Genomic DNA, 15,254 nt, shown 5'->3' on the forward strand with positions numbered 1-15,254 from the left:
GCAGCTCACAAGGACTTCTTTTCCCTTGTCTGAACTTTGTAGTTAGGCTGCATTAAGTGAGGCCTGAGTGAAGAGGGGTTTCTTTAAGGACTCAAAATGTTTTTTTCCTTTTCAGTGTGAGTGGATAAATGTGAACATCCATGATTCAAGTCTTGGCCAGTTCCCAGGAGACCAAATTCCCCACCTCACCCATGGTAGTTAAGAGCAGTAGGCATAGAGGACAAAATCCTATTATGTTACTAGGAGAGACAGTGAGCTTTCAAATTCTTGTGAAACCCACTGGTAGCACGGACCCCCCCTCCCCCGAGAGGGCACTGAGGATGTTGGGCTTTGGGTGATGCCTTCATTTTACAGGCAGAACACTACTTCAAAAACTTGGGGTGAGAGAGAGAGACCACGGTGCAGGTTGCCACGGTGCACATGGGATCCCAACACAAGATGTAAGTTGCTAAGAGCTACTTAAAAGATAAGCCAGAAAGACCTGATGGTGGAAAGGCCATGAGGGTGAGGAGAAAAGAGTATGAAGGTCACACCAGGCTCATTTATTCCCAACTTCCGCAACATCATCCTGAGGGCTGTAAGAGGGGCATTTACTTAGGCCAAGTTCTATTCTACAAACTTCCAAACGCAATCACATCTCATCAGGAAGAAGAGGTGGATGAGAGTGATGGAGCAGAAAGGAAGACAAAACACATTCTAAAAGCTAACCTTAAGTGAGCAAACGGGACTGACAGCCCCTCCCAGGAAAACCGAAATGATCTCAGAAAAACAATGAGTTTGTTTTAATGAGTATTTGCTGAGTTCTGACTCCGTTGCCAAACGGTGACACAGATGCTGGAGAGACGGATCCTGCTACAGCTTATGAGATATGTAGGGCTGGCAAGATGACCCCACAGGTAGAAGCACTGCCTTCTGACCTCCACATGTGCTGTGGCGCAGGTACTCATTTGTGCACATGTGTGCACCCACACTAATTTTTTTAAAAATTTAAGTAACATGTAAAAACAAGAAGCCAGATGTGGAGGAGGGGGAGTAGAGAAGGGGAGAGAGACAAGGGAAGAGAAGGGTGCACAGGAACAGAGCTGAGGAGGGAGGCAAGAAGCACAGAAAAGTCAAGAAGTGAGCAAACAAAATGGAAAAGCCTAGAAGGATAAGATACTGACCCAGAACGTGGTCAAATTAGAGCAGGCAGGGAGCAGGGTCCCTCACAGAAACGTCAGGGGTTACTAAAGAGCTGTATCCCCTTCTGGGATAATAACCTTGGGCACTGTCCTTGGAGGGTCACCTGAAGAGGCAGGTAAGACAGAGTGTGGTTTCTAAGTTTGAGAGGTGTTCAGACACTGTAGCATTCTCAGTTCCCAACTTATCCTTTGTGAATAAAATGGTACTTGATATGATTTTCTCTCCATTAGATATTTTTCTACCCGTCAATACTGAGTGTTTACACATGAGGACTTCTAGGCCACCCAGGTATGTGACCTCAGCTTAGTCCCAATAAGTGACATCTTCCATCAAGGTGGCTCATGGGAATCTGCAAGAACAAAGGACATGTGTGAAAGGAAGAGGCTTCTGTCCAGGCATCAAGATGCACTTGAACCTGCTCATGAGGTTCAGACACAAGAGACACACTTAGCACAGTGTCTGACATGCAATAAGCATGGGATCCTTTTGCCATGTGGTCATGTGACCCAAGGCACAAATATTATCTAACCAGACAACATAGGTGTGGTACTCCCGGCTCATTCACACTGTGACAACTGTACATCTGAATGCTAAATGATTCTATTTATCTGAAACACCACATCACACAAGCAGCAAATACCACCCACCCCATCCCACCCCCACCGAAAAAAGTGGGTGATACCAGCTCAGCACTCCCAGTAGCTCGAAGGCCAGGGGCTGTTCAACTTTGGCATTTTTAAAACCCACCTTTCCACGACATCATCCCTCGAGAGTGACTTCAAGGATGGATCTGGTTTCTCCCTTGGAAGCAGAATTTTTGACTCACTGCTCAATACCCAGACTCAAGTCTTTCATTTTCTTTGTGTAATGGTTCATTTTTATGCTCCTTGGGACACAGATTAGTAAATAGAGAAGATGCCTGGCCAAATTAGGTGAATTGAATTTGCTAAGAAAATGAAATCATAGGGCAGCGTAACCTTTGCATAAATAACTGCAGAAGAGCTCTTCTTTTTCTTTTTCTTCGTAGATGTCTGGATTGGACAAATATGCAGTAAAATGCCTGGGAAAATATTTTCCAAGACAGACACTGGTTTGGTTTAATACATTTAAATGTACATGTTCACGTTTTATAATTTTGCATACTGGAAGTATGCTATCTGTGTAATATGGAGGACCTTATCATTCATACTTCCTGGACATTACGTGCATAGTATGACAAGTTCAAATAGTGACTCACACGCTATGGCTAATAGTGACCGCATTCTACAGTTAATCCCCAACTGAGCAACAAGACAACAGAGAAAAAGCCTGATGTAGTTAGGGCCTTTTAAAGAGATAGGATAAAAGGAACTCTCGAAGTCTATAAAAAGAAGAGCAAGCCTTGTGTGGACACAGAGAGCAACCCCCATACTAAGAGGCATCACTAATAAAGAAAATGCTTTTAGCAACAAGAACTACACACTCCTCAATCAGTATGGAATGTTTTATTTAAAATCTGGAAGCTTCTCTAGATTAAGTGTATAAATCAGAAATCATGTTTGAAAGGGAAATGCTAATAGGCTTGGATGAAAGCGAACCACCAGTGTGCTGTCTGTGATAGCAAGCAGCATTCTCGTTCCAAAACACATGTAAGGACAAAGAAAGAACCATGTCATAGATGACACGTGGCTGGCACGGTGTGGTTACGAAGAGCACCAAAAATCAAGTGAAGTCTGCAGTGAGCCTGCCTCACAGAAGTACTTGCATATGTTAATGTGATACATCTTAAACTCGATGGTCACCATGAGAATTTTCTAGCAGTATGTGGATGCAAACATTGATCTGAAAAGACTTCTCTTGGAATTGCCTTCAGAACTAGGTTACAACCTAGTCACATGAAAACACACACAAAAAACAAAAACAAAACCTTTTTTTTTCCTCTCTCTCATAATTTTCATGTTGCTTTTGGCCACTAGAGGGTGGATTCTACCTATGATGATCTACTCCAGCTACATGGGGGAGGGGTTTCTTAAAAACTTAATCACAGAGGCTCCATAAAAAGATGTCTTTTATGAAAAGACTATATGGTACCAGAAGATAAAGACTGAGCCAGCAAACTGCATTTAAAGAAGAAACATACACTATTCCCTTTAATAACAAAACTAGATAATCAAATATTCCTTTACCGTCATTCACCAACAAATTCACCAATCCATCCTTTGAGGAGCAGACCGCTGCAATGAGCATTATCCATCATCCTAAAGCACACCTTTCACCTTGGGGACCCAGTGGAAATGCCTCCAAGCACTACAACTAACTCAGGAGGATTAAATAATGAATATCATGAGGGGACAATGTCGTACAAAGTGATTTGAAAGATGGCTATGCTGTGGGGTGGCTTACAGCTTAGGCAAAGATGAGGGAAAATCAGATATAGAAAAGATTTCCCATCCCAGGCTAGATGCTTCTGCCTGTGGAATATCCCAGGTAAGATGCTGGACCAGCAGAGAGAATTGATGATGGAGGTCACAGTGGGAGGAGCCAGGTGATGTCCACAGAAACTGTATGTATGTACGTATGTATGTATGTATGTATGTATGTATGTATGTGTGTATGTATGTATGCATGCACAAATTGTGAAAGATTATGGCACTGGAGCATTTTTCAAATGTTTAATTTCTTTTCATTTCTTTCATGATTAATTAAATTTCACTTCAGTTTACTATCTTGCCAGTAGACTGAGCAGTCAGTCCTAATCCTAAATTCTGACATCTAAAATGCTTCAAAAATTTGAAATATTCTCAGGATCAGCATGATAGCACAAGTTGAAATTTTCTCACCTAATCTCATGTCATGTGTTATAGGCAAAGTACACAAAATTATTACAAAATATTGCATGGGGTTATCTCTAGCATATTATAGAAGTTAAGTATGAAAATACATCAATTTTATGTTTATACTGGGGTCCCACCCTCAAGATTTCTCATTATGTGTCTGCAAACATTACAAAATCCAAAGAGATCTAGAATTCAAAACGTATTAGTCCTAAGAACTTAGGGTGGGCACTACTCAGGCCCTGTATTTGGATGTGCCTATGCTCACTGCAGTGGAGTAACAGTTATGATGGTGCGGTTCCCATGGAAACAAGCAGCTTCAACTGGGAATGTGTTATCATGCAAGGACTTAGTTCCCACTGCGATCTCAGGGATTCTTGGGGCGGTACCCAGGCCCTCAAAATGTACAACCAGTGTGATGATTAGCTTGAATACCACCTAGCCTCACCTGCATAGAGAACAGCTATGAATGATGGCTACAGTGGGTTGGCCTGAGTGCTTGCCTGTGGGAAATTGTCTTAACTAAGGTAACTGATTGATACAGGAAGACCCAGCCCACTGTGGGAGGCACCAGTTCCTAGGCAGGGTGTTCTAAACTGCGTGAAACGTGAAGAACTCGGCTGAGCACAGGCTAGCTGAGGACTAAGTATTCATTCATTCTGTTCCTGACTGCAGCTCTGATGCGACTGGCTGTCTTAGGCCTCCTCTTAGGGATGGTCTGTAATCCGGAACTGTGAGCTAAAACAAACCCTTCCTCCCTTAAGGTGCTTTTTTGTGAGTGTGCTTTATCAGAGCAACAGGGAGGAAACACCTGGGTTTCATACATTCGTAGTCAGAATGAGAAGAAATTAGCCCAAATTCTGACTGAGAAGCATATGCATCTCCACTTTAGCTTTTTGACCCCGAAACAGTTTTTATCTATCTATCCCTCCCCATCTCTCCCTCTCCCTCTGTCCCTCCCTTCTTCCTTCTCTCTCTCTCTCTCTCCCCCACCCTCTCCCCCTCTCCCTTCTCTCCTCTCTCTACCCTCCCTCCCCTCTCCTCTCTCCTCCTCTTCCCTCTCCACGCCCCCTCTCTCAGAATACTATCAGGAAATTACATCTTAGGCAGTCAGTTTGATAAACCAAAACTTCAGAAGCATCTCTGTCAAAGTTGTGGTGTTCCTCGCCCTGTGTCAGAGTGGCTTTGTGATACAGTTTGGTGCCAAAGAATTGTGAGATGGAAAACGAAGTGTGATCAAGATGATTCCAGATCAGTTTGGTGCGTGGAATTTTTAATGTTGACCATGTTTGGTTTTTTTTCTTTCTTTTGAGTATACTATTTCCCCTGTCAGTTAACTCAGGACATTCACAGACAAGGTGAAATGTATAGGCCTTTAAGGCTCTTGTTAGGCATTACTGTTCTCAGGCAAATATGTGGAATAAAAACAAAAACAAAACAAAAAACAAAAACAAAAAAAAAAACACAAGAACAAACAAACAAAAGATATACCATCAAATACCAGAGAAACTTCTCTCACTCACTTATAAACATTTTAGTTAGCAAGGCCCTCCCAGCTTGGCTGCCATCCCAAATGGCCAGAAACTCAGCCAGGCTGAACCTGACTTTCAGAGGCACCATTTTGGCTAAAGACTATCATAGAGATATGTCAGCCAACAAAACTGCCTTGGGGTAATTGTATTAGAAAGAAAATTTCAAAATGTAAGCAAACTGGCTCTACAGCCAGTAATTTTAGTCATCCTGAGTTCTAGTCCAATTGTCAATATTGAAATCACATGCATGCTTAACGCGTCCTAAAGTAGAGAAGCTGGGAGGGAATCTTCCTTTCTCCTCAATTTCTCTCTTACCAAGGGACTAGGTAAGAAGTCTGTATTACTGTGCGTATCTGTGCATGTGCATGCGTGTGTGTGTGTGTGTGTGTGTGTGTGTGTGTGTGTGTGTGTGTGTGCTGAGCATGGCCCTGAGACTAGATCAGGCAAATAGAACATTTGCAAACAAGAGACAGCAACTTTTACAAGGCACTTTGGAAGGCAGGCTAGGTGCCGCAGCTAAAGGCACTCATCATCTAGCCCACTGACCTGATTTCCATCTCTAGGACCTACACGGTAGAAGGAGAGCACTGATTTGAACGATGGCTTCTGACCTCTACACATGTCCCCGTACACACAATAAATAAATAATAGATAAATGCAATTTTAAAGTTTATTTTAGAAACAAAAATTGCATTATATCGGGCTTAGCTGCTGCTCTGGGTACCTGGCTGTCAAGTGAAGAAGCCAGCACTGACGGATGATACAGCCCAGCGATATGAGTTGCGGGTAACTCAGGACCAGCTGACTTGCCATCTCGCCACAAAAGCATATGTGGGCGCCCCCTCTGCTTTACAGAGCAAAGAAGAGACTACAGCCAAGCCCTCCTCAAATCATCCTATTGGATTATAAATAGTAAATGGTTGTTTTCGGCCAGCAAGTTCCTCGGTGGTTTGCCATGCAGCAATGACTGATGCAAAGGTTTCATTTCCAGGAACAATGCCTACCTTAATGGAGTAAGACCACCTGGGTAGAAAAGCTTTCAGGTGGCAGAGAATTGGCAGGAAAAGCAATTTTGGGGAGCGGTTGGTAAAGAAGAGCTTTTCCAAAACCACAGCCCGGGCACTGCCTCTTCCTTAGTCCAGACCATTTCAGTTGCAGCTTTCCTATCCTAAAAACACTATCTTACCAGTGAAGCACACCACAAACATATGCCTTGTGGTTTGCTTTTAAATCTGTGCCATCGAAAACCATCTGGGGGCTGGAGCCATGTTTAAAAGCCCTTAGTGTTCTTCTAGAAGACCGGGTTTGATTCCCAGCACCCACATGGCAGCTCACAATTGTCCCTACCTAACTCCAGTTCCAGAGAGTCCAATGCCCTTTTCTGACCTTCACAGGCGTTAAGTATACATGTGGCATGCACATACATACAGGTAGGCAAAACATGCATGTACATAAAATAAAAAAAGTAAGCAAGCAAATCTTCCTGCCTCAGCCTTCCCGGGTGGCTGGGGTGATAATGTTTATCTTTTAATGTCTTAGACAAAATTCTGATGTGGCCTTCATTCGTCTTACTCTGCCTTGGCCCCCGAGTCCTGCCTAATATCATCCTGCTTATGCTGATGTCCAACACGGAACAACAGGACTCCTTGCTGTGTGCACTGGGCCAGCTCCTAACAACTCCAGGAATCCATACCTGCAAGTGACAGGCCAGCTTCAGGTGCCAGTGGCAGCTCTTGTCTTCCCAAGTTCTTAGTTCCATCAGCATTTCCAAGTAGAGATTTGAACTTGTTTCGTTTGTCTGTGGGTGTTTTGTTTTGTTTTGCTGCAGAGTACGGATTATGAGGAACGAGGCAGGTCTCCATGGAGGAAGCTGCATCTGAGTAAACACCACTTCCTCCCTTTCCTCCTCTTTGAGACCAGATGGTTCAAAACAAAACAAAACAAAACAGGCACCATATTTCGGAGCGTCAAACAGGAAGGTTGTCACGGGACTGGGAGCCTGAGATACTGAGATAGATATCCACACAATCGACACCCTCTCATGAACAAGGAGCTGGAGCAGATCACAGCATGTCTATACCAGAACCATCTTCATCCCAGGAAACTGGAGGAAGTTCCCTGGTTAATAGAGATAAAAGTTGTCCACCGTACTTATCCCAGAATCCGAGTGCATCCAGACACTCATTAGTGAGCTAAATGCTGTCCTATCTGTATAAGTGTGTTAATTTCCTTGTTGCTGTTCGATTACTATGAATATCCTAACAATTAAGTCTTATCTTTATTCTGTTTCCAGACAGCGCCTTCAGAATACTGATGTGGGCAAGCCTGACTGTCACAGTAGGAAGTGGTACCAGCTGTGTCTCATAGGCCACACAGAACAGCAATGTAGCCTACAGGTGAGGCAAATGTAGAAAATAGGGGGATAGGGGGAAACAGTATCTGAGTCCTATAAGTGTGATTTTTTTAAAAAAAGATAATAGCGAAAGTACTTCTTTTGGAAGGAGCCAGATTGTATTTCCTTTGCAGTCTACATCTGGAGGACACCCCTGAATCACTAGCCCCCATGGCAGAGAAGAGCTGGCTGGGAAATGTGGCCAATACCAAGTTCAGGTCTAGGGGCCTAATTGACTGGTATTGAGTTGATGGTCATGAGAGATATTACTCATAACATTTTAATTTGATACATATATTTGTATACAAACTACTCCAATACATTGTACCTACAGTTCTTTTTTTTTTTTTTTTTTTTTTCTTTTTTAAAGACTTATTTATTTTATGTATATGAGTGCTCTATCTGCATTTATACCTGCAGGCCAGAAGAGGACATAAGATCTCACTATAGATGGTCACGAGCCACCATGTGGTTGCTGAGAATTGAAATTGGGTCCTCCAGAAGAGCAGCCAGTGCTCTTAACCGCTGAGCCATCTCTCCACCCCCCTATCTTCAGTTCTTTAAGAAGGAACTGAGGTGAGGCTGACAAGCAAGCAAGTGGAGGTTGCTTAAGGGCCCAAACCAGTCAAAAGAGAGCTCAACTCTGGTTTTCTCCCGTCAGCCACTGCTTCTGGTACAGGTCATCCTCAGCACCGACTCTCTAAACTACCATCTAAAAGATGCCACTGTTCTACCAGAATTACAAGACACTGTGTCACCACCAGCAAGCGCCACAGCATGCCCTTGGCACGTTCACACCTAACATATGCAGTATCTCCAAAGACCTCACTTCTCCAGCCTCTGGGAGATTTCTATTTGCAATGTTTTAAAGAACAAGTGGTCTGTCACTTAAGACTGTCACTGGAACATGATATTTCAGCAATTACTCAGTAGTGGTGACATTTTATTATTTAGTATTAAAACGCCATCGGAAACCATGGGAACAGAAAGCTGAAACTGAAGCATGGAAATAAAGCAGTAATCAGAATGGCACGGGGTTTGGTTTTTTTGTTTTTTGTTTTTTTGGGTTTTTTTTTCAGATGAGAACTAATTGCCAATCTGGTATGATTTCAATCTGCTGCCATTTATGAAGCAGGATCTGTTTGCTCTCTGTAAAGATGATCCAGCCCCACCACTCTGCAGCCAGACACCCAATTTCACCCATTCTTACAAGAATCAACTATTATGCAAATGAGTGGTAAAGCAATTACATGCTCCAAAAAAATTAAGACAAGAAATTTCCCCATTCACAGACCTGTCATGTTCTCTTCTTGAAAACGTAAACTCCTGCCAGATGTTTAAAGGCACATAAAGTCATTTCACATAAAGTTACCTGACCATGAGAGAGTATTTCCTCTGGAAGCAACTGGATGTCTCAAATTTGATGGGCAAGGCTTCATGGGATCCCAGGACCCACTAGAGGTTGCACAACAAATGAAGGTATTATGGAACAGAAGATGTGTTTTCTGTGGTATTCGAGGCTACATAGGGGTCCACCTGTGCTGGACCCCAGGTGACTACCATCTAAATATTTCAAGTGGACACAGTGAAGCCTCAACAGAGAGCGGAGGGGAAAGTAAAACATAAATGGGAGATGCCTCAGTCCACTGCAATGGTAAGAAAGGTTTGAAAGCATTGCTCAACAAAATACCAAAGAGGGACTGCACTGAATCCCTCCCTCACGCTGTCTACCCACAGAGGAGCCTAAAGGCCGGGAATGTTCTATAAATATTGTATGTTCATACTGAATGGATCAGAGGCATGTCCTGTCTACTGCTGCCAAGTAGGAGAAACACTGAGTAATGTATATTTCTGCTTAGGATACAATACGCATACAGAGAAAGAGACAGACAGACAGAGACAGACAGAGAGACAGGGACAGACAGACAAATTTATTTTCAAATAACTATATTCCACTTAAAATTTAAAAATACTAAATAAGCCAAAGATTTTAAATATGCTTAGTAAAGAAAGAAATTCCAAGGAGAAAATGGGGTTGTTTTCTGGGCTGTCCTCCTTGAGTATTCTCTGTGAGGCTTGTAAGGAAAGGAGCCACTCACAAGCAGGTAACTGACTATGGAGAAGCTCCCGACAGCAATCTTTCACTTCCAGTTGCCACATGTGCTATGGCATCTCCAGAGAGCTTGTGCACAGGTTGCACTAGCTGTGCCCTGTGTGAGACCTGGTTCTACCTGGCATAATGGCACCTTGTTCCGTCTGTACACACCACACTGTCCTAGGGATGTACTTTCCAGGTAGGGAATGGTACGTTTCCTGCTCTGCCTCCATCCTCAGCGTGCAGCTCTGCCACACACGGGCTTGGGTTCCCACACATGAAAAACAGGCCCGCCGGGAGAGGCAGCTCAACCAAGACTCTAGCAGAGAAAGATGATTCAAACCCTGAGAAGACAGAGACATCACCCAGGGCATTGAGGATACGCCACTTCAAGGTTTAGAAGGAACTCCCAGATATTCCTCTGATCATTAATTGTACCTATCTAGTTAGCCAGATATTTTCTCTACATGCAGGGGACCCAATGCCATTTTTCTCTTAAGATGGTATTAAAATTAACATCAGCGGGCTCTGAGTAGAGCAGATGACCATGTAGCATGTCTGGGACTCATCCCAGCTCTTGGAGGCCTGAAAAGCAAAGACTCAGGTTCTTGTAAAAGAAGGATTTTAGCTTCAAAGCACAACTCAGACATCGTGCCTGGGTTTGCAGCCTGCCAGCTTCCCCTACGAATTTTGGACTTGCCAGTCCCCACAAGTGCATGAGCCAGTTACTTAAAATAAACCACTGTGTGTGTGTGTGTGCCTCTCCTGGCTTCTCTGGAGAATCCTAACACTGTTTCCAAGCAGATAAAACAGCCCCTCCTCTGTATTGCAGAGCATGGAAGAAAGAAGAACTTGGCAAAATACCAGCTGCTTAGAAAATCAGAGAATTAAGAGTCTGTGTGCAAAAAGCTTTGCATCACCTTTGGAAAGCTTGGCTGCATTTCCCACTAACTCTTTTAAGCGAGTTGTGGATACGAGATTGTGGCCTTTGGAAGTTCTGAGCCTGGCACTGAGGCCATAGAGCCAGAAGCATTGGCGTTGGAACCTAGGCTCAGGCTCTCTAATGAGCATGAGACCACAAATAGAAAGTAAATCTCCAGAGGCAATCCAGGTAAGTGTATCCCTGAAGGGTCCAAAGATGACATACATCTAAGAACCCAGTCAGAAAAAAATAAGTAAAAAAGAACCCAGGCATCAATGGCCCAGGAGTACAGTTTTGAGTCAAATCTATTTAAACACAGGTACACCTTCCACTGGAGTAGAGTGTTACCTATCACAATCATTAGCATATCACTAGTAACTGGCAGATGGGGAGATATCCCCAGCAGTGTATCCTTGGGTGATTTCATCATTGTGCAAACTGAGAATGTCCTTACGGAGGCTAAGATGGCAAGGAGGTCAAGAGGCTATTCCACCCTATGGACCAGCAGTGTATAGGCAGCGTGTGGTAACAAAAGAGCTCTATGAGATGAGTAAGTGTTCACATTGCAGAGATGACAATAATTTTTGGAACTCAGAGGAACAAAAAGCTCAGTCCCTGAAGAGAGGTGGAGCAACAGAGATAGGAGATCTCAGGACTAGAGCACAGGCAGGGGTCCCTGAAAGCAGGCACTGGCTAGCCACCCTGGCTGGTCAGGGTCACGTGTGGGAACTTTCTACTTTCTACTTCATGTGCTGGAAAGTAAAGACGCAGATCATGGAGGGGTAGAGACGTGGGCATAATGGAAACGAGAGAAAAGAAAGAGCTATCCATGTGCTCTTTGCAGACACACCAGTCAACTGCAAAGACACAAAGGAGAACCAGTCTCTACTCTGACTTCCAGGTTTCCAAATTTCCACAAGCTAAATATCAGTAACGTGAAGGCAAAGAATTTCCGGAAAATAATTGATGAAGCTACGTAGTGGAAAGCTTTGGTGTCTTTAAAAAAAACCACAGTTATATTTATGTAAACATATTTTGGGGATATGGGGCTGATTCAGATTGTCCCACAACAGTAAACTATTTGTCTTGTGTGGGCTCTGCGAGGGGCCCTTTGCCAGCGGCAGATACTTTAATTCTGAGGACTCTGGAGAGGGAAGAAATGCCAGAGCCCAGAGTGGGGGAAAGGGGTCTTGGAGAAAGAAGAATGCTGGTGCTCCCCGCTGGTGCTCCTGGTGGCTGTTGCTGCAGTTTGGCCAGAAGAAGTTACAGATGTGCTGAAGTGGAGATTGGACCTTCCCCAAGGAACCCAACGACCCTCACCAGCAGGAAGCAGCTAAAGAGAGCTATGGCCCCTCTCCCCACTAACTTTCTTTCTCTCCTACCCGGTGTTGTAATGTTGGGAGGGATAAGGGGTGGAGAAGAAAGAAAGAGGCATAAGAAACTAAATTAGGATAGATAGTTTAAAAAAATAGTGCCTATAAAACTATTAAATGCTTACAGAGGAAGGCGGGCGTAGCATGCTTGCATGTGGAGTAAGAATGTTAACAGACAGTGCAGTGATAAGTGGGCTGCGCTGAGCTTCCCCTAGATGCCAAATTGTGTTAGAAGAGTCAGTCCAGGTTAAGGGTCTTTATTCTGCTTTCTTGAGTTTCCTAATTGTCTCACAATGAGTGTGAATGGCCCATGGGTAAAAGAAAGGGCATGCTTAAAGCTCTACCAAGAGTTAAGTCTGAAGAGTAGGTGCGCACAGACGGGTGGAGTCCACATCTATGTATATCACACTGCGGGCTGGCCTTTGCTCAGATGCAAACACAGACTAACGAGCCTTCTAGGAAAAGCTTTGCTGTCTGCGTGGAGGACCAACCTGGATCACAGAGGCACTTGTAGCTGGTGCCCACGCTGCGGCAGATGCCATGAGCACATGGGCTGAGGGCACAGAAGTCCACCAGCTGGGCACACGTCGGCCCTGTGAAGCCTGGGCTGCAGCTGCAGGTGAAATGCACGCCATCTACATAGCAGGTGCCATTGTTCTGGCATGGAGAGGACATGCAAGGGTCCACCTTCTCTTCACAAGCGGGGCCGAAGTATCCTGCAGGAAAGCACAAGAAGGCCTTTGAGTTTTTGAAACAGGGCTAGAAATGTAGCGTAGTTGGTAGAGTAAGCTGCCCAGCGGGGACTAAACCCTGAGTGCAATCCCCAGCACTTCGTAAAACCAAACGTACAAGCGCCATAATCCTAGCACCAGGGACGCTGAGGCAGGAACTTCAGAAGTTCAAGGACCACCTCAAGTATATAGAAAGTTTGAGGGCACACAACATATATGAGAAAACTTTTTTAATTAAAACATGTTTGCATACAAAAACTATTTCAGATATGTCACAACCCACTAAGACCTGTAATATTGTTTATTTTTAGATTTGGTAACCCTATGTTAAAATATGAAATCCTGTGATTTTTATGCTAATTGAAACACAATACATGACTGCTTGGGTGTATATCAATTTGTTGTTCACGTGCACATAGTTGTGTCTATATTACATGTATGTGTGTATATATAACCAAAAATATGCTGAAACTAAGTAGACATGATTACCTAAAGGAATAAGATGTAATACTAAGTATAAAAGAGGAAAATAAATAACGAAGACATTTCACCCATCCTTATCATTTGTCTTCTATTCAATTTCTTGAAGACACATATCACATTTAAGTATATAATATCTATATTGCAATTCATTCTTCCAAAAATGTACAAGTAAGGGTTTTTAACAAATGTATTCAGATGATCAACCAAATATACATGTATAAAAATATTATAAAGAGTGAGTCCGGGGATGTGGTGCCACCTATTCTTACGGTGCAATGCCATTTGGAGATAAATAGTCCCTGAGCACCAATGTATGCCACAGGATGAGTGAGTCTCCAAAGCATGACATTAGAAACAAAGACAGATTCAGAGGACCACGTGTCATATTGTGCCCCCTTTGTGGAAATGTCTAGAGAAAGAACACATGGAAATACAGAAAGTGGATGTGTGTGGTTCCTGCTACTGGAGTCTGAAGAGACATTAAGGACACCAGATGTGGGTGGCCCACAAGTTGAAGGAAATGCTCAAAAATAGACCCTGCCAGTAGCTGCACACCTGCATGGATTTACTAAAAACGCTGAACTGAGCAGTTTAGAAGAATGAATTATTATAATCTAGAAATTATGCATGCTAGCATACTCTATGATATAATATTATGTAAAGCTGTTACATATTTTAATTTTAAATGAGATTATCAGATAAGTGTTTTTTTATTGTTTTCTGTATACATAATTTGGCATTTCTCAGCCTAAAAATTTACACATACATATAAGTGTGGATACATCTATTCAGCCATACAGTAGTGTACATTTAGCAGTGGTATAAACCTAGGCTCCTTTCAATACTTCAAAGCTAACTTAAAAATTGAATATTTAAATTTTAGAAATAAAAATTAAGAAATGTGACCCATGCATACTTTTCCTTTGACATTCCACTTTCCTTTTCTATGTTTTAGTTTGTATTTACTTATACTCACACCTAGTGGTAGTGATAAAGTCTATAGCTATTGTTAAGAATATAGTGAATCTATAAAATCAACAAAAATACCCCAGGTTTAATTATCTGAAGCATCACTCAGAAGTGGGCATAATTGGCTTGAAATCATTCTGAGTAGAAGTGGAAGAAAATATAAATGCTCTTCAACATTTTATATACTTCTTTTAGCTATTAAATTTTAGAAATCAAACAAAAGATGCAATATACAATCAATTCTGACAATGTTTGAATGCTTTGAAGTGTCCCCTAGAGTGAAATATTTTTCTATCCTTCATGTATTCCATTATACTCGGATTAAAGAAGATACTTAAAATCTTATCAACACACGGCAACACTGTCAAGTATCCCTTCTTCACAATTTATTTGAACAAAAGTAAAACTATCTCAAACATCTTAATTTTAGAATAAAATTAAATTAGTTCTCCCTACTTGGGTCTAGAAAATATGGCCATTCAAATTATTAAAGATCCCATTTGTCCCTATGGGTGACACTAACAAAGCAATTCTTATTTTCTTGATCTGAGGAGATAGGTTTGGGAGATTAACTGCCCAAGTCAACCCACAACTTGCATCAGTCAGACAGAGGCTCGGGGCTTTAAGGAAATGAGAAGAAGAAGGTTTTCCTCCAAACAACTGAAGAACGAATTCATTAGAGCTGCCTCGTTTTCCAGATGCAATGGGGCTGGCGTACATAAATTCAAGCCAGATAAAATCCCAGCACTGAGAAGGGGAAGA

At 42.7% G+C, this 15,254-nt stretch overlaps 1 protein-coding gene across 1 annotated transcript in view; it reads right to left on the minus strand.

The window, feature by feature from the left end:
* The window catches only part of Dner (delta/notch like EGF repeat containing), a 273,389-nt gene that overhangs the window by 47,199 nt on the left and 210,936 nt on the right, over window positions 1-15,254 (minus strand). The window contains exon 9 of the mRNA XM_051154204.1: window positions 12,801-13,025. Within this exon, the coding sequence (XP_051010161.1) occupies window positions 12,801-13,025 (225 nt within the window). The remainder of the gene's footprint in view (window positions 1-12,800; window positions 13,026-15,254) is intronic.

The sequence above is a fragment of the Acomys russatus genome, chromosome 12 (assembly GCF_903995435.1).
Source record: "Acomys russatus chromosome 12, mAcoRus1.1, whole genome shotgun sequence".
Taxonomy (NCBI): Eukaryota; Metazoa; Chordata; class Mammalia; order Rodentia; family Muridae; genus Acomys; species Acomys russatus.